General features: G+C 43.4%; 1 protein-coding gene across 5 annotated transcripts in view; it reads left to right on the top strand.

Moving 5' to 3' along the window:
• plxna1b (plexin A1b) overlaps positions 1-24,620 on the top strand; it is a 181,584-nt gene that overhangs the window by 49,254 nt on the left and 107,710 nt on the right. For all 5 annotated transcript variants that reach the window (XM_075460537.1, XM_075460534.1, XM_075460536.1 and 2 more), the window contains exon 3: positions 5,313-5,495. In XM_075460537.1, the coding sequence (XP_075316652.1) occupies positions 5,313-5,495 (183 nt within the window). The remainder of the gene's footprint in view (positions 1-5,312; positions 5,496-24,620) is intronic.

Genomic DNA, 24,620 nt, shown 5'->3' with positions numbered 1-24,620 from the left:
TCGCCCTTAGTTGCATGTCACGCGAAGATGATGGGAGTTGTTTTGTTCCTTGCAGCCAAATCTCTCTGTACACAACAATAAAGTGGATGCTTTGGCTGAATGCATGTTTTGGTTTATGTAAGTGTGCACAGCTTTACGAGCCCATAGGTGTGTGTGTTTGTTGTCTGTCAGTCAGTCACCGTTCTACAGGGAAAAAATTGCCCCACAGCAATTGGCCGGTGACAGAAGAAAGTGGTTTCGGGTAATAGCCGTGTTTGTTTCTGTCACTTTCTTAAACACACTCTCAAACAAACAGAGGCCTCCATGAAAATGCCTCCCTCTCTTTTTCCTTTCTGTTACCATGTGACATAAAAGAACGGAAGGTCAAAGGGGGGCGAGCGCTTTGTTTCGACACGAGCTGATAGCTCGGAAAACTTCTTGGACAACAAAAGCCTAGATGCGTGAGGATAAGGGAAAAAAGGGATGGAGCGAGATATGGAGGCAGAGTAGAGTTGAGGCTGATACGATCCAACATGGATCTGCATCGGGCAAGGAGGCGGCGCCGGAACTTCTGCATGGTGCCGGTCCAGTGAAACGTGGAGATGATGGCTGAAGAAAGCAAATACTTTTCACAGTCATTACGGACGTGGGGTTAAATGTCGGGTAAAGAAGCAGGGAAGATGGTAGTCGTTGCCTGGACTGTAAATGCACACTTGTACTTTTTGTAAGTTTTGAACACTTTTCTCATTCCATCTGTAGAAAGGAGGTTTGGTGATGCTGAGGCTCTATGTTAAGATGGCTGTGCACCTCGCCACAGAGCAAAGAGCATTCAAACTTTTCTTTGAGGAAAGACATCAACTCAATGAAACCGGCAACCCGGGAACATTGATGCAGTTTAGTGTCCTGTCTGTGAAGTGTTTATTTTTTTGCATAACCATCCTCCCAAGCATTTTAAATTTATTTATTTGGTTTTTTTTTTGCCACGGGTTGTTTGTTTTCTTTAACATGCTGGGAATAGATACTGTCAGAAAGCTGGTAAAAGATGTCAAATGTACATTTATTTTTGTAAAAAAAAAAAATTCTTTCTCTACCATAGAGCTGTGTGCGGTACCTGCATCTATATCTCACACACATGCGTCTCCCCACCCTTTATATGCACGCATGTACGAGGGAAGGCTCATATAAAACACTTTTTTCAACTTTGCTTCGTCGTTGCAGGGTTTCATGGCTTTTCAGACCATTTTGAACTTTATGAACAGACCAGGTTCTCTGTGGCAGGCCTCTGCGTTGCTCCCCCACCCTGCCCACCCTATCGGGCACAGAGAGGACATGGCTCTGCAGAGCGCATTACAGCACCGCGACGATCAGAGAAAACAGGGTTTGCCCCAAAGCAAGGGGCAGCAAAGTAAAGTGGGCGCAGCGTTTGGCGTGATCTCAGGCTTTTCGGAGTAGCGGCGAGGACAGAGAAGCTCACGGATATGTGAGAGACGATCATTCTCTTGCCTCTAATGTAATAGTATGATGGGAATAATAATAATGCGGCTATAAATACAGGCAAAAATAGCTGTGGTGTAGCCGACAGTGCCGTGTGGTTTACTGTAGCCTTATGTAACCTTACACTATACTGCCATCATCACAAAAAACAACCATACAACAACTGTTCGGCCAAATACACCATTTAAAAAAACAAATTATAGCCTTCGCTTTGATACTACTGTTATTATTACATTTGACATAACTTTTGTTGGATTCTTGTATGTCATATTATCTTGTTTTCCTTTTTACATGTGACTTTTTTTTTTGTACCCTCATGCTGCTATAACTGGGTTGTTTCCCTGCAGGGGAACTAAAAAATGGGATTTAATCTTAACTTGTTTCAAGTTAAAGTGCCGTGTTAGGGATGGGAACGTATTGATGTGGACAGATATCTAAATTCAGATGACGGTATTACATCGGAACCCAGAAAAGGAAAAAAAAAAAAAGAGGGGGTTTTGGTGCATCTCTAAGGCCGAGCAAGACTTTATTAAAGATGGATGGATGGAGAGCGATTGACTCGGTGGATTTTGAAGATTGCTCCGTTGCCGTGGAAGTTGGAAGCAGACTGAGAAAAAGAGTGGGGATGTAAAAAAACAAAAAACAAAAAAAACAACAACGTTTTTATTGACGTGGGCTGAGCTTCTGGCAATTAAGGTAGATCAGGAGGCACAGAAAGTGTGTGTAAGGGGAGGGGTGCTATCTTTTCTAATGTGTGGATCAATCAGATGATGCAGTGATAAGTCTTTGGATTACACTGATGTTTATACACTCCCCAAGCGTGAGTGTGTGTGTGTGCGTGTACCAACTCAAAGCATACATGGTCAAAAAGGCATTCATTCAGTCTTTGTGGCACTTGAACCCGTCGTCATTGATTATACCCTGAGTGAGTGTGTGTGGTGACTGGTTAAGTGATCATATGGGTCAGTGAATTGCCTTGGGTGATGGGCCCCTCATGACTCTGGAATGCTCCCGATATTGTCACATGATTGCCAGCATTACGGCCGTGTCACCGCCATGACCGAACACTTGTGAGTAAAAAGGTTTTTGCATGGTGGGATTCTGCTTGGGAGAAAGCAGTGTGTGTGAGTGTATGAATGGGCCTTTATCTGAATAAGACCACTTAATGTGTTGGGGAAATGGAATCAAAGCATTAAAGTTAGATGGTGCACCAGGAGTCTTCTCTGTGATCCCACCGGGCAATTGAAACGACTTCGACACAGCTGGGCTGCTTTCAAGATCTGCTTTTTAGGGGCGTAGTGGGGGTGCTTGGGTTGAAGTGCTTTAGATCCTGAACTTCAGCAGAGTTGCGTTATGTCTCAAGCCTTTTTTTTTTTTAAACACTGGTCAAAAGATCCACTAACACCTGCTGTCGTTGCGTTTTTGAATGTAACGGGAAAGTGATTTATCTGCATTCAGTCAGAGGCCAGACTTTTCTCCAGGGCTCGCTGATTTTTATCAGCTTCAGCAACATCTGCAGGCACGCAGTCTTTTTCTATCAGAGAGCTGCGCTCAGGCCAGCGAGAGTGGGCGCAGCTCACTTTTTCTCTAAAGAATCACGTGTTTATTTCTCGCTCTGACGCAGTCTTCACGAACCCGGATTGATCACTGTTATTACCTTTCTGTTAAGGCCTCAGTATGCTTCTCCGTCGCTATCCGTCTCCGTAGTCACAGAGAGGCTTTAAACCTTTCGAAGTTCTCCGTCGGGATGGCGGATACGCAAGGCAATTCACCTCCCGATCAGTAGGCGTCGCTATGTTAAACGACCCAATCTCATGACGTCTATCATGAAAGTTGTTGATTGATTGTTTACCTTCCGGCTCCGTTCCACTCCTCACAGTGAACGATGGCGTTCATTAAGTCGTTCCTCGATTTGCTCCATTTTTATGAAATGTTGACCGGCACACAGTAAACTCTTTCAAAAATGGCGGTGTTGTTGTTGTTAGAGGAGGGAACTAACTAACTGGAAAAGTGATTCCGGAAATGATGTTGTTAGCCGACCAATCACAACCCTTGCGGTCTCCGTCGCCTCGATGGATAGATAGAAATTTTGGCCGACGCACACAAGCGACGGAGAGCCTCTCCGGCAGGGTCGTCTCCGGAGACGACCATAAATCAGCCTTTAGACACCTGGCAGCTTACTGTCAGTATTGTCGTACAAGGCTGACGTCTGCAGCGCAGGCAAAATAATAAAATGTCCCATTGTTACTCAGATGGTCGTGATTTTCAGAAACTACGGCCCAGCAGTGTTATCTTATCCCCTTCATGTTGCAGTTAAAAGCCTGCGAGTTAGTGGCAGTTTCTGGACTATTCTCATTGTTGTCTCAAGACCCCTGAGGGGAAACATGCTTTGTGCTCTCGGGACCAATCTAATTGGCTTGTTTTAGCTGTAGGAACCTGTATTTAAAGGGACACTATGTAATATCTTCCCCCATCTAGTGGTGCAATTTTATTTTGCAAAGTTGAATGAATTTGCTCTCTAGCGCCTCACGTTTTCAAATGTGCGCTGCAACTTCTTGAACTACGGCAAGCGGAATGTGTCAAGATTCAAGAAGCTATAGCTTCAGACTCAAGGTCCATACAAACAAAAAGAAATCAAGACACACAGTACGGTACAAAGGATTATATAACACACATACAACAACACTATGAATACAGATGACAGATAACATGTCAGATAACATAACATCTCCTTTGGTGTGCAAGCAATGCAATTAGTCATATTCCGGGAGTTACCGGAAGTGACGTCGACGCAGCCTTAGCATTAGCCTGCGTTAGCGATAGGAGCATTAGCGGCGGTAAATAAACTCCCGGTAAACTTACAAACTTTCTAATGCCTCGTTTTGTGAGCTAAGAGCCTATGTGTACTACGGCAGAAGTTTGGTAACAATCAATGCATTATTAGTGGGATCATTTACGAGATAAAATCTATTTAGCATTTTTTTTTTTTTTAAACTTTATTAGTAAATCAACAAAATAACAGTTTACAAATGTGAGCATAACGCCAAAAAGAAGATATCCAGGGGGAGCATAGGAATAATAATAAAAAGAAGAAGATGATGCACTTACAAAAAGAAAGCTAATGAACACAAAGACATATGTGCCAAGGAATAAAATCTATTTAGCATTAGTGGCTGTAATAAGCCATTTGGCGGAAATGACGTCACAATGACGTCATTTCTGCTTGTAGGCCTGGTGGGGAAATCGCGATTCGAAGTGCTTTATGTCCCTCTCGGCACTTCGTCATTTTTCATAGACCGGAAGGACATGGCAGCCTCCATAGAGCTTACCTGCTCTATGTAGATACAGACTAGTTATTCTTCACTCAGGAGGATAAGTGAGATTTTTGACAGAGATCATTTTACACCAATGAGGACTAACTTATGAATGAATATGTTGATTTGAGCTAATAAATGACTTAATTTATTACATAGTGTCCCTTTAAGAAACTTGTTTTAACACACCACTTTTAGCAGGAAAACAGATTGAGCCCTTTTTCTGTCTGTCCAGTTTCTCAACTTTGCAGTGATGCTGTCGATGTACCGAACGATTTCCACAAAGGACGATAGACTGTGTGGCATTTCAGAGTGAAAGTTCAGAGTGATCAGGGAAGAGTCTTTGCTGTGCTTGTAATTACAATCTCTTTGCATTTCAATAAACAACATCTCTGCTTTTGTGTAAACATTTCCCCAAGCCACAAAAAGCAACTCGAAATTGTGTGTTAAAGTGGTTAAAGACGACACACCTATAAAAACACATTCCTTTAGTCTTATTGTTGTTTTTCTCTTATTCCCCCCCAGCCTTTGCAGATAGATGACAACTTCTGCGGCCAGGATTTCAACCAGCCTTTGGGGGGAACCAGCACCATCGAGGGCATCCCTCTCTTCGTGGACAAGGACGATGGCATGACCTCCGTGGCAGCGTACGACTACCGCGGCAACACAGTGGCGTTTGTCGGCACACGCAATGGACAACTGAAGAAGGTAGGGATGTGTGTGTGTTTTTCATTAGGACTGCCTTACTTATGTGTGGGTTTATTAGATGGGACTGTAGCTTATGGTTTTGGATTTTATGTTGTTACCTTTGGGGTATGAATTGAGGCTACTGACACCGATACATTCCATTGTTGTGTAAGAGGACCTGTTTTTAGTCGGGCCCTGAGAGCACGTGGGCTTGTGTTTCCTCCAACCCATCCCTCTCCTCTTCACTGCTCGGTCAGTGGCAGCCACATGTGACTGACCTCATGGTAATGAGCTGTGCATGTCTTCTAACTTTTTCTCTATCAGTTCACACGCCAAAATCGCAGCGCAGCTATCGTCTGTGTGGATTGTGTCGGACGGCATTTGGAAAAATCAGCCACTGCTTATCGACATTTCGTCTTAATACATGTCTTGATTTCAGTCACTATTTCAGACTCATGGTGTGATATCAAATGTGATTTGTGGGGAATTCAGCATGTGAGAGTGTGGAGAGTTGAATATGCAAACTGATGCTAACGGCTGTTAATGACTGACAATGGGCTAAGTGCAGTATTTAGTATTGCATAACGCTGTCGTAATTATTCTTCTTGATACTGTTTTTGATATTAGATATCCCTAGAGCATTGTTTTCTTTGATATTCCGTTTAAAATCGACGCTTTTTTGAAAGCCTACCCTCCAAATGAGGGTTTGTATGAACATCAGATACACGTTTTCTCCACACTTATGCAGCTGTTGTCCTCTTTTAGTTGAGAATAATCTGCACAAGTTAACTGCAACTTTAGCTTTTTGAGTTTGTGTCAGACGCACACACAACCTGGCATAATTACTATTCCTCTTGTGTTACTCGCTTTTGTCAAGCCTGCGTATTTGTTACTATGTGTATGTATCGAGTCTACGGAGGGCAGAGCTCTCGGGGTAAATTGCAGCTCATCAGAATGCAGCCCGTTTCCCTCCTCGCTGCTCAAGACCTGTCATCCATTCAATATTATGAATGTATAATCAGCCTGTGTGTTTGTGTGCTTCTGATGCGTGTTTGCGTATGCACGCAGTGTTTGTGTGTTTGTCACTCATCGTATGCATAATGGTGCGTGCGCCTCCGATGGCTGGGGTTTGTGTGCGCGCATGTGTATGCTCGTGTTTGTGAGAGAGCAAAAGACGACAAACAATGCACTGTCGACTAAGATTCAGTGTTGTGCATTTGTCAGCGTGACACCCATTCACTTAGCTTGGCAAAGGCCCCTTTATTTATCTAGCTGCTCTCGCGTCTTTTCTTCCGCTGCTATGCACTCCGGTTGAGGTGTATGTGTGTGCAACATCACCTGGGAAAGCAGTGCTACTTCAGGTTGTTGCGCTGTGTAGTTCTCCCAGTGTGTGTATGTGTGTATGTGTGTGTGTGTGTGTGTGTGTGTGTGTGTGTGTATGTGTGTGTGTGTGTGCGCTAAAAGCAGAGCCAAAGAGCCTGCAGATCTTTTGGCTGCCTCTGAAAACCAAAACACAACAATAGGCAACAAAAAAAGAAAGAGAAAAATCTTATCTTGGAAAAAAAACAAAAAGCATTGTGTTTTTTTGAAGGACCAATCTGTGAGAGCTGATTTTCAGGCACACACATATTTCTAAACTGAGACTTGCAGCGCTACCTTTTTAGGGGTTTGACAACTTTTTTGGCGTGTATGCAGGCTGTGATAAAGTGATGTGTGTTTTCTTCTTGCACTTTTCTCAGGAAAGCATTACTGTTGAATCTTCATCGCGTAGCCGTGGTTACGGCTGTGGACAGGAGAGAGCAGAAATGAGGAGGAAAATTGGCGGGGAGGGCGGATATGTTTTTTGGTTGCACTTTTAGAGGGGAAGACGACCATGGATAGAATTTTTAAAAAGCCAAAAACTAAAATGACTGCGTCGATTGTTCTATCTGTAAACGTGAACCTTGGAGCTTATTTCTGCTGTAAGCAATATTATTCAACCCGAAACATCTCTTCGGCCATTATCTGGCCAGACTTAAAGTACTTTATGTAATTTGCGTTATATTCTCTCAGTCTATTTTTAACTGACAGGGATTCAAGGTTGTCCAGAGCAACAAGACAGTGGCATAAACATGTTTAAAGCAAGCGCTAATGAAGTCCCTTTGTGCTCTGTTTGCCACACACGCTGTAAGTCACACTCACAGGGGAAGCTTTTACTAATGAGTTGGGCTTTAATAGGACACAGATAGGAGAGATCTTGAAACGGGAAGAAAAGATAGAGAGATGAAGCAGATAGAGGGGGGAAAAACTGCAACAGGAGGTGGAGGTTAGAAGGAAGTGGTGAAGAGAGGTGATGTCCACTCATGTGATTAACTAATTCTGCCGGTCATCTGGATGCTGCTCGGGTCGAGGACGTAGCGGTGGGCAGGTCATCTGCTGCACTTAACATTTTGGATGATAAGCCTCCGTGCACTTTAATGTTATCATTGTCTCTGGCTGCTTGGCTCGACTCGTCATTGGTCACTGCCTCTCTGTGTGCATCTCTCAGCTGTATGCCTGCTTTACATATCCTACCTCACATGATGTCTGCGTGGTTTTAAAAAAGGGAATTGGGCTGATGGATCAGGTGCCCGTTCAAATGAAACTGGTGAATGTAGCGAATCTCTCAGCCACTTCTGCTCTTTCGGGCTTTGTTGAGCGTCGACAATAAAGGATCATTCGCCATGACGCACGTACACAAAAGCACACAAAAGCACACAAAAGCACACAAAAGCACACAAAAGCACAGGTCTCAGTTGGTGGTCTGAAGAGACGAGACAAAAAGAGAGGATGCGAGTCGATAATCCAGTATCTGATTGTTAGTTTTATTTTTTTGGATGATGCACAACGTTTACACTCAGACAGGATTCCTCAGCTGCGTCCTCCTTCAGGGGGCAATGTGAGCCATCTGTTAGGTGCGTATGCAGTCAGAGTGCCAGGTGGTTGGAGCACCCAGTGCCCACTGTGTGTCCATTGTGGCCGTGCCAGACTCAGGTGGCTGGTTATGGAGGTGCTGCCCGGTATCCATTCATCAGTGCATCAATGAGGCTAACCCACAGCTCCTAACGACAGCAGGACAGACTGTTACAATAAAAGACTCCTTTTTTACTGGCGAGCATGAAGCAAAGAGGTACAGTTGGGCCAATACATAATCAGTAACATATGTTAAAACATTTATAAGTTGCACTTTTATAACAAGTACGGTAATTGTAGCAGCATAAAAATCCCCTTAGAATGGGACTCTTCGTGCTGAGGGCAGCGGAGTGGCTCAGTTTGTGTGAGAGTCTGGTAACCGAAAGATAACATGATTGGCAACAATGATCAGTGAAGGGGTTTCCATTAACCCTTTAGTACAGGCTCTGCTGTTTGTCTGAGTGCAAGAACACAAACCGCCATCAGCTCGGTTGTCATGAAGGGTGGGAGGATGAGTGAAGCAGCTACGATTGGAACATTAAGTGCCAGATGGTAGTTGACATGTTGTAACCGCTGCACACCCAGCAGGCCTCATGAAGCTCCCACTGGGTGTGTGTGAATGTCGGATTTAGAATCAGGGTGTTAGAAATGTCAAATTGTAATTGTGGAGCATTATCGTTACTTTCCCAACAGTCAGATTATTTTACTTTGAGGAAAGACTCAAGTTAAATTTTAGTTTTGACTGACGCTGCCATAAATTGATGAAAGTGTGTTGGTTGCTGTAGCATTGGTTACTTTTTCTGTGAGATCGGGGGCGTCGGCAGCAATCGCACTGGTTGTATGGATTTCCAGGGGTTAATAACAAGTGACAGTTTGTCGTTTGTGCGTGTGTATTTCTGTGTGAAGTCACTGATGTATTCCACTGGGACTGCCGGTGTCACTATTAAGAGACCATGTCATGGCCTAATTGACTGATGATTGTTATTCTTCTGGTGCATAATGCTGGCTTGTCACACTCCACTGTGTGTTTGTGTGCGTCTGTGTGTGGGCATGTGTTTGTGGTTTGCATTTAAATGTGTGTTACCACCTCTCCTTTGCTGACAGGACCTCCACCCACATGGGAACACATAGACTTACTGTGGAAACGCGGTGGGTTTTACTAACTGATACAGTCAGGGAAGAAAGATGGCGGAAGTATCGTTAACTCTGTATCTATTTATGCTCTCTTTTTTCAATGTAAAAGTCATAGAAAATATGGCATGGGGACTTTGCTTCTACTACAGTTTCTGTGCCGGTGGTTTCGTCATTGTTTGGCTCAGCCACCCGAGCCACGAGTTGTTTGGCCTGGGCACGAGAACAGAGACTGGCTTTGTGGAGGCATTTGGTAGCTCTTGGTCATTAGTTCACACAACTGCACAGATACCGTAGCAGCTCTGGAGGTTAAGATCAAGTGCTAAAGACAAGTTTTTCCACTTAATTCATTTCTTTCCCGGAGTGCCATCAGTCATCTAATCTTATCACCATGTTCCCAAATTAACTGCAAAATGTGTCATTTTCTGCTGCGGTTGCAGCTCCTTTTTGACAGTACCGCTTTCAAATTTCTGATCACATCTACAGCTCGAGTTTGGTGTGACAAGCTGAGCATATACAGTGCATCTTTCTCACCATAAGAGCCTGTTAGCATGCAACTTAGCATGAAATCAACTCAAGCAAATTAACTAACAGGCTGGCAAGCTCTGATATGTAGCTGGATGGGGGTGGGGGGCACTTATCAGGGTTTAAGAATTAGTTATGACATGTGGCCAAAAAGTATCAAATCTTATTCTATTCAACCATTTTACAAAATATAATTGAAAAACTGAGTGCAACTTTATTTACAAAGGGGTTTGTGATGATATGATGATATGATGGTGTTCTTTGTAAAAGATTAAACTTACTGTTTAGACAACATTTTCTGCTGTATACAGGTGATGATAGAAAGAGAAAGTGGCTTTTTTCCACAGATAAATGTGAAGTTACGGGTCGATCGTAGCTTTAATAATGCAAGTGTGGTGAGTGAAGTATTCCAGAGTTAATTGGAACAGTTGAGCTTTCAGAGGTGTCTGAAGGCTGAGAAAAAATACATCAAACACAACTAAAGATGTGTAGATATTCGTGTTAAAAGAAGTAGTATGTGTCAGTGTGGTATGTAGCTGAGATAATGGGGCTTATTTGTGTTATTTTGTCATTGCTAGTTACTACTAACCTTACCCATATTATTAATTTTGATTAACAATTGAAGGCGCCTTGCATTACAACTTACGCTGCTTTCATACCTGAAGAAGTATTTCCTGTGGCCAGCACAGGTGTTTGAGAGACAGCAGGGGGAGCAGATTTCATTTCATGATTCAGACATTTTTCACATTTTACTATATGCAATTCAGTTGGAGTAAATTGACATGTAATCCATCTTTAAAATGAATGTGCCTCCATATGTGTGTACATATGTGTGTCTCATTGAAGCATGTGGATATCAATTATCTCTCATCATTGCCAGCCTGAGTCTTTCTCCCATCTGTCGGCGCGTCCTCACATGTGGATGCACACAACCTACAACAGCACAGCGTCTCTCTGTGAATGCACTCTCATGCACGTTTATCCACAGAGATGCAGTCAAGCCCAGGGGGGTGTCACTGCAGAATTTCACACAGTGAATGCACAGTGTCACCTCAGGCCTCTGGCGCTGTCTTCTCTGCTTTAGCTTAGTATGTAAGCAACGGCCGCATCCAACAATGTCTGGGATACTCCGCCTTTCTCGTCATAACTAAAATGGCAGCACAGTACAACTGCGGTTGTATGAATTAGTAAAGGGAATCATCCAGTTCTTCCTCACTTTGCAGCGCTTCTGCACTTTGCCTCACTTTCTGTTTTCCCTGGGATTTCCCGTTTCATGTGCTGCTCACATATTCTCTTTCGGCTTTCTTTCTGTTTCCCTCTGTGATCAAAGATTCCCTGATAACAGTTGAGCTTTTCTATGTGTAGAAAAGTAGCGATCGCTATTTTTCTCTATTCATTCTCCCTCATTAGAGCGACTTGCGCACACGCATGCACAGAGTACCAAAAAGTACATACATGTGGGAAGTTGTCTGTGTACAAGAAGCTCGTGCAGAGCCGTCACACACGCAATTTTTTCATTCACATTTTAAACCACGGATGGTAGCACTTAGTTTGTAAGAGCGGACAGTAATGAGGGGGCTTATTAAAAGATTTTATGCCATTTTCTGCACACGCTTGCTCGTGGATCCACCCACACAGTCTCATTAAACCAGTGTCTCCAACTCTGCACCTTTGTCCTACAGTGTCTCCACTGCCATTATAACCCATATTTTCCACCTTGCTAACAAGCGGCGGTGGCACTAAGGGGCAATATGAGTTGATATTCTTTCTTGCTAATCTTAATGTATATCTCTTAATCTCAGTGTCAATTATTGTACAGAAGGAAAACCAGCGCTGCAGCAAATGTTCGTAGCTAATCACTTTTGAAAAGCAGGATAAGTTACAGTGATCTCCTGTGTTGGCTAATACCGCAGATGAGAACAGTTCAGTCCTTGATAATCTCAGTGCTAATGTTCTTCAGCTCGGTCCAACAGTGTGTGACTGCAGCGCTCAGCACTCATTCACTACCTCGTCGTTCCCCTCCTAATTCACTGCTACCAGGGGTTAATGAGCCAAAGTGAGGAGGAGATCAGAGTGGAAAAGAAAGCCGGGAGAAAGGGAGACAGTTGAAAAAGAAAAAGAGAGGGAGATGAATAATAAATGTACCGTGCTTGAATCCATTTTTTAAGGGAAGATTAGAGGAGTCTGGATGCAAGCTGGGACACTCGCATGATCCAAGTGAGGGCGAGGCCAGCCCGTTTCTAGGTCATCTCTATCAGGCATTTCAGGATGAAACATCAAAGTACTCCTGCTTTTCATATCATGTGCTTACAACAGTACGTGATCTTTTTTCATTTATCATGAAATATGTAATGTATTGTTCAAGCGGAATATTATTAGAAAATAACGACATTTAAAGGTCAGTATAATTACGTGTTGCTGAAACTTCAGTACTGAACAAAAAATCCCATTTTATTTATTTTTTATTTTTTTGGAATATTTTCACCAAGTGGGGATTTTTTTTTTTTTTGTGTGTCCTTGTTGTGTTTATGTGTGCTTTTAGGAACAGGAAGCTGAAGGTAGGGAAGAGAATTTAGCGTCCGGGGGCGGGTCGTTTTTCAAGCTAACAAGACAAAACGAGCACATTAATGTCATATATTAATATACATACATGGACATGCACCCAGGCAGCGTTGCGCAGAGGGTTAGTCATCAGGAGAGACACAGCAGGCATAGATTAGTTTTCATATATTCTCACATTTATGTGTTTGTGTGTGTGTGTGCAAGCCTGTATGAGAGACATAGCGACCCAATCCACACTCATTCCCGTATAATTCGGCCCAAGAGAGCTCACTATACGCCTTCGTTTGCAAGAGACTGCCCTCAAATTGCTGTCCAGCTCTCCAAAAGCCCTCAACCACCTCATGTGGAGGCTGCTTAACCCATTATGTGGATTCAATCACCAACTTTTTATAGAAGGATAAACACATGAAGAAATCTGACACAGAATGGAACAGGACACGGCGCTTGGATGCCTCCCTTAAATCTCTGTAAATAACTGGCTGGGAGAGGCTTCCTCAACCCCATTTCATCAAATGATGAGTGTGAATATGCGAGTTACTATCAAATTAGCTAATCTGCTGTGAAGAACGCAGACGACGCTACAGTTAACACTCACACTCTCCTGTGGGAAGCAACTGTAGCAGGCTTATCAGATTACACATTGCCAAGCTAATAGATTCTTAATAGATTGTTTTTGATTAGTTCCTCTTGTTTAGTGACGTTAAGATGATTAACATTTTTATGTACAGCATCGAATACACTCACACCTGCATATCTTTGTATAAAGTGTGTTATTAGGTAGCAGAAAATGCTCTAACTGAAATTCGAAGTGTCAGCCTCTGTCCTTCTGCTTCGAACACGCATTGGGAAATTCTTGTTATATATTCCAAAACAATTCCGAATGCAAAAAAAGCTCCACGTTCATCCTCCTCACACAGCCCGGTGGCATGTCCCGCTGTCTGGCTAATTACGCCCCACCCTGTGACCTCCAGAGTGTATAGTTTCAGCATGAACCATGTCACAGTATTAGCTGGCTTGCTAACTCGCCCCAAGCACACTCGCCTCCTGACCACTGCTAACCATATTGCACTCACCCTGTGGCAGAAACAAGAGTTTCTGATAGCCAAGCAGGAAGCCAACCTCATGCTGCTCTTACGCCTCCTGGCTGAACTTAACTATTTCAGTTTCTTTGGCTCATTTGTTTTTAGTTATATGCAAGGCAGCAAATCCACTCTGATTAAAGAGTCAAAGTTCCATTTGGTACTAATTAAGAAGATTAGTTGTTCTTTTTGCCGTATCAAAGGCCTTTGTTTTTAGCATTAGCTGGCAAAGAATCCGTTTAAAAAAAGCTGGTGAAGCTGACCTTTTGACGTTACAATTTCCATCTGCTACGTTCTTAGAACGGAAGAACTGGAGACTCACTGGGCACAGTTTTACTAACTGTCTTGCAGAGGGTGATATCTTTTTCGCTGCCTCTCCTTCTCCTCTTTGCCCGCCCATTCACAAATCACTCTTAGTAAAATATTTATCCATCACTTTTTTTTTTTTCAAGTTCATATATTTTAAAGGGATTAATTAGTCATGTTTGAATCTACCTTTCTTCTTTACAGTTGATCTCTTGTTCCTCCTTCCCTTATTTTCTCTCACATTCAGTCTCTCTGTTTCTTCTCTTTGATTCACTCACACCATCGATACTCTTTCTGCTCCTCTCTTTTCTCCATGGAGTTAGTCATTAGCTGACTGACTGAGCTGATTGCATCTATTCCCAAGGCTAGCGTTTGTTTGTGCATCTTCTTTCTTTCCCTCCCTCTTCAGCTCTCTCGTGCTCTCCCTCCCTTTCTCCCCACCCACTCACTCCAGACAGTATTTCTTTTCCTCCTTCCAGCTTCCCATTTCATCCACCTTCTCTGCGCTTCTGTCCTGCTCCCTTCGCTGCTGTCCTCCATTTTTTGCTAAAAATGTGCTGGCCAAACATACTGCGTTGGGTTGCTGAATTAGCATAGAAATGCTCTCAGACACTCCCAACCGTATCTCCTCTATAAAACATTAATTGCAGTGTGTCACTCTAAATTGGCTAACACCAATTAAGCCCTCGCTATTATATTTAATTGGTCATATATGCTGGCTACGGTTTGAATGCCGTGTCTCTATGGAAAAGGTTTACTTGGCCACTGACAGCCCATGTGGCCATTTTGAATACCGCTACCTCCTCCCTGTGGGTTTTACAATGGTCTGGCCAGCTACTGACACTGCCAAGAGCCAAGATGGAGGCGTGAGCGTGGTGTGTTTGTTGAAAGGGGAGTAACAAATGGCAGGGAGAGAGAGATTCTCCACGGTCTACCCGTCCCTCTCTGCCACCTCTCGCTCTCAGCTCGTCCTCACACCCCTCTCCCGCTCTGCACCTCCATCCATGTGTTACTGGTGGATTAAGCTAATTAAAGCACTGCAAACCGGGGGCCCCAGAGAGAGGCAGCAGAAAAACACACACACACACGTTATTAAACGCATGCATTCATTAACGAAGGCAGGCACACAAGCACACGCACTGAAGAAAACTCGAAAACAAGCATATGTGCACATAAAGACATACAGCACACTCTCCAAGAACTAGTGGATTGTGTTTCATTTTGCTGCAACAGCACGGTTGTCATTATATTTTTCTTGACAGTAATTTGAACACTTCATGTACCACTTTGGCAATCTTTCACTGCATATAATCTTAATATCCCCTTCACTAGATGTCATTGGATTTCTGTGAAGATTAAATAATTGGGCATCAAAGAAGAAATGAGCTTAAGTCTGACTAGCTATACTCATATGGAACTCTTAAAGTCTGCGTTTGCTCCAAGCTTCAGCCCAAGGGACTCCAGCCATGTGTTATCATCCATAAAAGCTGTGTGCTTATTGCGAACTAGTGGCCCAGAAATAACACAAGACCCTCTCACTTTAACCTTTGTTTGCGTGTGTTTCAGGAGTGCGTGTGTGTGCATGATCTGAGACAGAATGGTTGACCGTTTCCGTTGTTTGGCGGTGAGCGACGTTAGTTAGTACGGGGGCTTTTTTTTTTTTTTTTGCTCTCATGTCGGGATTAACAATTGGTACTTGAGACACTTTATCCTGTCGTAGAGAAAGAAAGGATGGGATGGATGCTGTGGAAGTTGGTAGGAATTCCTTCCGGATGTTTTTCCTCTCAGGATATTGGCTGTGCCTTTAGAAAACCACCTGCTTCCAGGGGAACCTATTGGATTACTGATAACCTTGCAATGGATACTGCCAGCAAAGAGGGTGTGGAAGAGAGGGAGAGGAGATGGTAATGGGTGCACAGACTTCCACAGTTCCTCCTTCATTCCTCCTCCATTTCTGTGTTTCTCTCACTTATCATATTCTCATGTTGCTGAATCCGTAATAGAATCACCATATCTACAAAGTTTGCTCTCAGTGTTCCCTCTAAATTGTATTTGTCCCCTCCTGCATTAGATGAAGTGTTTGTTTTGTTTGACTGCTCTGACACTCCCGTGAGAAACCTGTTGTACGATTGTGCAGAATATATCAGCATTTTGAGCACGGCAAGAAACACGGTCAACCCCAAGTACGCACAAGCACACGCCCAATAATAATAAGGCTCCAATAACATAGGGGTCTTTACTCCAACTTGTCTCCAAATCCCCCTGTGATGGGCCTGCTCCTCGGTTGCCGTGGCAACTGTAGTCAGGGCAGCCACGGCTGGCGATAGTGAGGAAGAGTAAAGGATGAGAGAGGAAGACAGAGAGAGTCACAGTGAGCATTGATGTTGGTGACGCCGCCATGGGATTTGAACACAGTCACAACACTGAAACTGGGTTGCTGCAGTGTTGCTGAATGTTAGAGTAGCAGCAGCCACAGCACGATGCTGCCAATGCAGCTTTAAACTAGGGTTGGAAGTAAGTGGGCTTGTAGGTCATGTTTACCCCTGTGTGCATCGCTGTGTGTGTTTGGGAAGAGCGAAAGAGAAAGAGACAGAAACGTGTGAGCAAGAAATGAAACTGCACACACACACACACACTCTCTCATTTACTCTGCGCACACGTTCAGTGTGTCATGACGTTTGCAGATGAGCTGTGTGTTTGGGTGGATGTGTTCATTCATGCGCACCCCTGTAACTATGGACAGGGTTCATACTACTGTTGCCTTGGCAGTACATCTGCTTACTTACAACTACCATGTTCCCATTTTTTTGTAAGTTAATAAAAGTTAAGATGAATCCATGAAAATAAAATCTTCGCCGGAAAGGTTAGAGAAATGTGCTTGTGGGTAAGGAATATCTCCTCTGCGCATACACGGTAGAAAAAAAGCTCAGCAGAGACGGGATGCACAGCAAACAGGCAGTTAGTGTCAGGACTGCGATTGAAAATCCATAGTTTCATTACTGGCCCAGTGGTATGAATGTGGCCAGGAGGCAACCGAAGCTCCATCATGGGCCCTACGGGAGCCAAAATGGCTGCATTTAGTGATGCAGTGGAGTGAAGAGGAGGCAAGAGGGTCAAGGCTGCAGCTGGGAGTAAAGTGTGTTGGAGAGAAAGAATCCAGATAAAGTTAATGTTCAGTAGCTGGCACTGCTGCTCTTGTACACTCACCTTCTACGGTTTTTGACACACTGTGTTAATGATTACGTGGACAGCAATGTGGGCCACAAAATAAAGGCAGTATTACTTGCTTAGCACCCTGCTCTACATCTACACCATGCAGTGTCTTAAACTTATGGCTCAGAGCTTCCTGTGACCAACACCAATCACAAAGTTGCCTTTTTCTTCTACAGACACATACCATTCACTGAGGCGTTACTGAAAAATAAACAAAGAAATCAAGGAGTGCATTAAAGGCACAAAGCCACTTAGAGTTATTGAAAAGGCCCTTAGGTGAGTTAAGCTGGAAGGAAGTCACACCCAGGGGTCCTCTGGCTATTTTTTGTCCCTCTAGGTGATTAGGGTGAAGAGACAGGCTTTAAGGGAAATTGGCTTTCGATTAGGCCCTCTGATAAAGAGGTTGTATTGTAATTGACCTCCAGGACCAAAAAGCAGAGGCCGGGTGAAATGTGTTGTCTGCTGTAATGTACATTGATCTAAAAATGGTGCCTATTTGCTGAAAACTTTTTGCCAACACAGTACTATAGCAGACGAAGTGAGCTCAAATCCCTCCCTCTTTCTCCAATTCAGTGTCATCTAGTATGTTAAAAAAAAAAAAAAAAAAAGAAGTGGTGTGTGGGTAGAGATGGAGGTCTGGGATTATAAACCTTTCTTACCGTATCAGTTAATGTTTATATAATCAGCTATGTTTGTGCATAGCATGTCAGTAATCTGCTCAGGCTCCCTGTCACCCCATTCATGAGAGAATCTGCTATTGTGGGCCTTTGATGGATGGAAATCTGTGTTTTTGACACAAACTCACAATCATGCGGACCTAACCAGATGATACAATGTATCATCAGAAAAACCTCAAAAAACAACCCAATTCCTCTGAGGAAGCGGCAAGTGAGGGATTACAGTAGAGAGTTGGAGCGGCGGCAAAGGTGGAGATGAGAGGCGGAGTGCACGCACGCACGCATGCACGCACACACGCACACACACACGCTTAATCAGACTGATTGCTTACAGCTCTGACTCCTCTTATTGCATCATCTCTCTAATGCATTGGTCCTGCATTGCCCTCTTGTGCTGTGTGTGTGTGTGTTTGTGTGTGTGTGTGAAAGACATTTGCAAAGTCCTCCTAAGACTAGTGAAAGCCAAGAAGGGCATGTCCTGGTGTTATAAAACACCAGGCGTTCACCAAAATGCAATTCTTTTATAGCCCTCTGATTCTCATCAAGTTCAGTCTATAAGTTTTGATGGGAGTTTTTCATTTATGATGGAGGAACTCATCTGAACACATTTATATGGAGCCAATTTTATTAGTAGTCAGACCTGACCTGCATACTTGAGTAAAACATCGTTTAGTAACACAGTATTGACCAACTAGAAGCCGGGATGGATGGCTGAAATAGCAGAAGAAAAGAGTATCCAGTTTAGAAAATGCACTGACAGTCTTTTGTTCTAACGGATGCTTTTTGCTCGGTGCTGATCAAACTGACATACATCTTTCCTCCTAAGTTATGACACCATTTAGAGATGCACACGCATACACACACACGCACACGCACACACACACACACACACACACACACACACACACACACACACACACACACACACACACACACACACACACACACACACACACAGACTGGCACTTGTTTCCCCATCTTTTCTCCTTGGAGAAGAGATGGAGCCAGGAGCAATGCAAATTGGGTAAAATGTTCCGGAAAGTGGCTTTTCCCACTGGGACTTCTCAACACCAGCTCTGAGTTAGCACTCTGTCTATTTGCCTGTGCATGCATGTGCGTGTCACAGTTGCTGCTCTCGCATTTGTTGGCGTGTGAATTCAAATCGGTCAGCTCGTGCACGTTTGCTTCGGCATGCACGTGCGCGTCCATCCCTGTTTTTCCCTGTCCAGCCTGTGATTTCTTTGTAGAAACGTTGAAAAAGAGAGTGCGTATGATTTGAAACACTGGTGGCAATTGGGGGCACGTCTCTGTCAGACCTCACCAATTAGCTACGAGACAGGCTTGGCTGGCTGCTAATTGGACCACAGGTACAGACGAGGAGAAAAGACAACTGGAAGAAGGAGAGGAAGATTTGTCAAGAAAATGTTTTAGCAAAAGGCCAAATTGGCCAGTCTACAGATTATCATCATCTGATGCTTGTCAGAGAGAGGCCACTAGCTTATTATTACATTTCTGATTTGAAAAGCGTGACTCTGAACCGTGCATCTATTTAGGGAAGAGAAAAGAAAACTTTTCTCAAGCATTTCTATGTTTTAAAGCCCCAAACAAACACTGTATTTTATGAGACACGAACACGAAAATGTTTTTGAAACACAACATGTACTCGGGTCGTAAAAAAGGACGGGAATGATTTAGGATTCCTAAATGCAGTGGAATACAGTTGAATTCTTATTTTTCTTTTTTTATGTTTTTTAGACATTACTTTTGGGATTACTGTTATTTGCTTATATCCTGTGTTAAATTCACAACTCTTACAAACAGCTAAAAATTATTAAAATGAGAAAAAGTGTCCAATTACAGAGTCCTGATCCAAAAAAACCTTTTTTTTTTAACCAAACCAAATTTATTATCTGACCTTACATCTTCAACTGAACCTTAACAGTCCAGTGGAAGCTTTGACAACTCAATTTTACAGCAAAACATTCGCAAAAAACTAAGACTTTAAACGATGAAGATTGCTTTCCATATTAATGTTTTTTTTCTCTTTAGCAATTAATCCTACAGAAGTTTACAATTATGCTGCCAATTGTTTATTATGCTGCCAAGTTCCTTCATTGATGTACCGCGGCACACGCCCCATGTGAGACAGTGAATCAAGTTTACCTCCAGATGAACTCTGGGATTTGGTATGTTTTTTGGCATTAAACAGCGCTGCTGCTACGTCTTTTTGCGGGGGTTGTATTTTGCTGGTTGAATTTATTGCCCTCTCCGCATGAGTTTCTGTTTCTGTGTGTGTGCCCAGTTCGGGTAGATGGGGAACTTTGACCTCCCACTAATGGACTGTGGAAAACCTACAGGCCGGACTGTCTTCCTCTTGCATGAGTATGAGTTTGAACTGAGCTTGTTTTGTGTATTCAAAGTATGCGATCTGGCCAGGAGCAGTTTACCCAAATGCACACACACAAACAGCAGATTTATCCACCGGCTGACTCAACTGTCTTGGCATTGGAGAGCTTTGAGGAAGCATGAGAGGAAAACAATGGGGCTGTGATACTTAGTTTTACTGGAAATGAGGGAGGATGGAAGGGCGAGGAGGGGGACTCTGAAGAAAAGCCTGGAGAATGGGCAGTTTTACATGACAGTTTAAGAGCTGAGAGAGGAAATGACGGAGAAAGGGAACAAAACAAGCTTTAGAATGTATTTGTGAAAAGACACAAACACCCTCCATCACCAGCTGCAATTACAGAGTGAGCAAACATTACCAAAGGGATTTCAACTCCTAGAAGTGAATTGCCTTTTGAAAACATGCAATATCATATTAGTATCAGCAATATTGCATTCTAAGGATGTGGGATACATTTTCATCAGGCACTTATCGCAACGCAACACCATTAGGCATATTAACATCAAATCCCTCTCTGCTCCCTCTCCCTCTCCCCTGTGTTGTCTCCCAGGAGGAAACCACCAAAGTGTGTTTTTGAACGCAAAGAGCATGCCACACCATCTGTAACACGCTCATTTGTGGAAATAAGAATATAAGTCTGATTGAGCTTTTTAATTGTCCTTCAAATCCTGCTGAGCGCACATGCTGTTGCTTAATGGTGTGTGTTTCTGTGTGTGAGTGTGTGTTGTGAGTCCAGGTCTGTTGGGATGTGAATGGTTCTGCTTCTGAGTGGAGAGAGTGAGTAAGCAAGCATGCAAGCTCCTTCTGTGAGTAATGAGCTAATGGCGATGCGCAGTTACCCTTTGAGGCAATTGTTAGTGTGTGTTATGTGTTTGTAGTTTCATAAAGTATGGTTGTAAAAGAGTGTGTGTGAGAGAGAGAGAGAGAGAGAGTGCTGTGTTTTTGGTATAAACAATTGAATAGAAACCGTTAATGCTTACTTTGATGCAACGTCTTGGTTCTTTTGAGCTACTTTGTTTCTGAGAGACTTCCCACATAATTCAGTTGGATTTTGAACTAATCTAATCACATGAATTACACACTGGTACAACATCAACAGTGTGAGGGGAGCACACTCTGGCTTCCTGTCCACTCAGCACACCAGGAGCAGATTTATCAGTGTGTTTCTGTGTGTGTTTCTGTGTGTGTGTGTGTGTGTGTGTGTGTGTGTGTGTGTGTGTCATTGTGTCGTAATTAACAACACCTCTAATCAGCCCTCATCTGTTTGATTGTCTGTGCTTGTTTGTGGTTTCACGCGTGTGAAAGAAAGCAATCGAGGACGAAGGATTTCCTCTGGTTTCTATATGGACAGCTTCCTCTGCTCATACACACTTCCTGTCTCTGTGTGTGGTGCCGGGGGGCAGGAAGTAAAAAAAGGGCAAGATAAGCTGGCAGATGTGTGTGTGTGTGTGTGTGTGTGTGTGTGTGTGTGTGTATGTGTGTGTGTGTGTGTGTGTGTGAACAAGCGAGTGTGGAAGAGACACAATAAAGAGCACTTCTATAAAAAGCAGTCTTGTGACAGTCCAGTGCACTCAGCTGACTTTTCTTTTCTTTTGGTTTCACTGATTTTGGTCCGGGGGAAACCCTCTCTCCAGATAGTCACATGTATCCTGTGTGTTTATTAAGAGACGACACACATTTTAACCCAGTTTTTCGGTCACTTCCCCTCAGGTTTAACCATATTTTTCCTCACACGCAGCGACCTGCGGGGAGACGCTGAGAGAGCTCATTGAAAAGCAGACGGATGAGAGGGAGCATGAGGAGATTAAATGTTTTGTGACTTGTGGGAAGCAGTTCTGTCAGGGGCACATATAAACACACACAGCAACTACAAGTCTTTTCTTTAGATGCTGACAGGATCTTAATGCCATTGTCATTTCTTATCAGATGATTGTTGCATCCAAGTGATTTTGTTGTTACACTCCTGTCACTGGGTGTCTTTGTATAATGCTGATCAACTTAAAGAAGACTGAGCGCATGTTTAGGTTAAAGGAGATTGCTTTTCTTTCTTTTTTTTTCCCCGGCCTCCATTTATCCTTCCTTCCCCTCTCTCCCTCAGTTTGTATTTTGACCCTTTCAGCACATTATTTTACTGATGGGCTTTCAGTTATGTGGAACACATAAACACTGTCTCTCCTTGTGGGAAACAAACAATTTAAGACAAAAGCCTCTTGAGTCAGTATAAAGTTCTCAAATAATCACTTTGTGGTTGGTAATGCATCTGTGTGTTTGGGTGTTGCCATATTTGCTCATGCTAATTGTGTGACAGCCACTCAGGCCTGGATGAAATCAGGCACCCACAGAAACATACAAGTCACTTACAGCTTTTAATTGTCATCATTTGGCAGGAATGTGGCTGAATGTGGGTGGGCTGTATCATCTGGATAGCTTTGGGCGTGACAAAAAAAAGCCGCCCCCATGTCCTCTCGAGACACGGCAGCTATTGGTCAGGCCCCATTTTGTTACCATGGCTACAGGCCAAATCTTTTTTTTTTGTTTTTTCTTCCACCTGGTTGCACCAGCTGCTCCGGCACTGCTGCTATGACATGCCTGGAGTTTGTGTATGAATGCACGTACACCTGCTCGTGTCCGCTTGCAGGACAACTTCAGTGGAGGCACAGAGAGGTGGATCCATGTTTGTCTGTTCCGTTGGGCACGCTGCAAACCTCCTCAGCGGCAGTCGATCCCTATCTGTGCCCCCTGTGAACTGGTGGAGGAAGTCGAAACTGCCTGTAGATGAGCAGTGGAGGGAGGTATTAATAGATGTAATTTGAGTGCGGCCCACATATAGAAGCATACAATGAGCCTACTCAGCGAAGTCCAGAAGCAGGAAAGTTGCACACGCACACTGGTTCGGTGTACCAGTCGCTGCTTTTCATCAACCAAAATATAGTGGGTGAAAGATTTATTACCCCGCAGTTTCACTCGGTGTTGGCAACACAACATCCGCCTTGTGGTATTACATGTTTACCTTCCTGGGAATCCGCCTCGCCCAGGTCAATGCCTTCATGTAAAAGGCTATAACTAATACCATGTGCATTACAGACGGGGTTGGGCCACTTTTTTTCAGTCAGATAGCAGCAGCTGGCAATAGACTGATCAACTAGACCAATTTTTCACTCATTTTAAATCCCATTGTCATTGATCTAGCAGCGCGGCTTCTGTCATCCACCTGTTTTTGAGTTATTCAATCATATAATGTAGTGATCACTACACTGATGAGGAAAGTCATCAGTCTACATAATGACATTCAGTATACGAGCAGACAAAATCCATAACAAATTAAACACATAATTGAAATATAATTCTGGGTCAGCTGTCAATATTTCCTGGCATTTATTACATTTAGAAGTCAATTATTAGCCATGTGTGTTTTATTATTGGAGCTTTTGTTCAGATTTTTTAGAATAAACGTGAGCTCAACAGGAAAATGCACATGAAACACATTCAGCCTGTCAGAGGTACGAACCGGTGTGTACAGGTGTGTGAAATGACGAGAGGAAACTTCCCATTCCCAAACTTCTGCCAGTTGCCCCCTCCGTGCTGGCAACGATCTGCATTCGTGTGCTTTCATAAAAGAGGCGGAGTGAGATTGAAATCTGCTTCAAGTTCTCAACAAACAGTTACACAGTCAGAGGAGGACTGATAAACTCTTTGTACACGGCATTCTTTCTCCTGATTCACAGTGGCACTCCTGGCATTGGATACATGCCCTGGAATGTGTCTGCCGGTATGTTATCTGTAAATATTAGTTTACCAGTTTTTTTTTTTTTCCTACTCTCCTTATCACAAAGATGACCTCAGCTTTTACCACTATGTCACAGTTACATAATGATGAATCATGAGGCTGATCTTTGTTCAGCTTGAGCTTTGCTCTGAGAATGACCCGTTTTCCACAGGAGATGCTGAGCCCGCTGATCTTTATGAATAAAAAGGGAAGTTTAGATGTGTAGCAATGATAAACATGCTGACCAGCTCAACTTTTAGAGAAGGCCGGGGTGAAGAAATGCCAGATGTGTTTTTATCTTTATTCCCTTTCCATTGCAGTCATTTCATGACTAATATAAGGGATTAAACATGGTTTGCTCTTACTGTGAGTGTGTGTACAGAGCACATCTGCTGAAAGTCATTGTGTACTGTCTGCATCTACACCCTTCCCTCGCCTCTCTCTCTCTCTCTCTCTCTCTCTCTCTCTCTCTCTCTCTCTCTCTCTCTCTCTCTCTCTCTCTCTCTCTCTCTCACACTCACACACACACACACACACACACACACACACACA

Source organism: Odontesthes bonariensis, chromosome 3 (genome assembly GCF_027942865.1).
Source record: "Odontesthes bonariensis isolate fOdoBon6 chromosome 3, fOdoBon6.hap1, whole genome shotgun sequence".
Classification (NCBI taxonomy): Eukaryota; Metazoa; Chordata; class Actinopteri; order Atheriniformes; family Atherinopsidae; genus Odontesthes; species Odontesthes bonariensis.
This window is presented reverse-complemented; position numbering and strand designations above follow the sequence as displayed.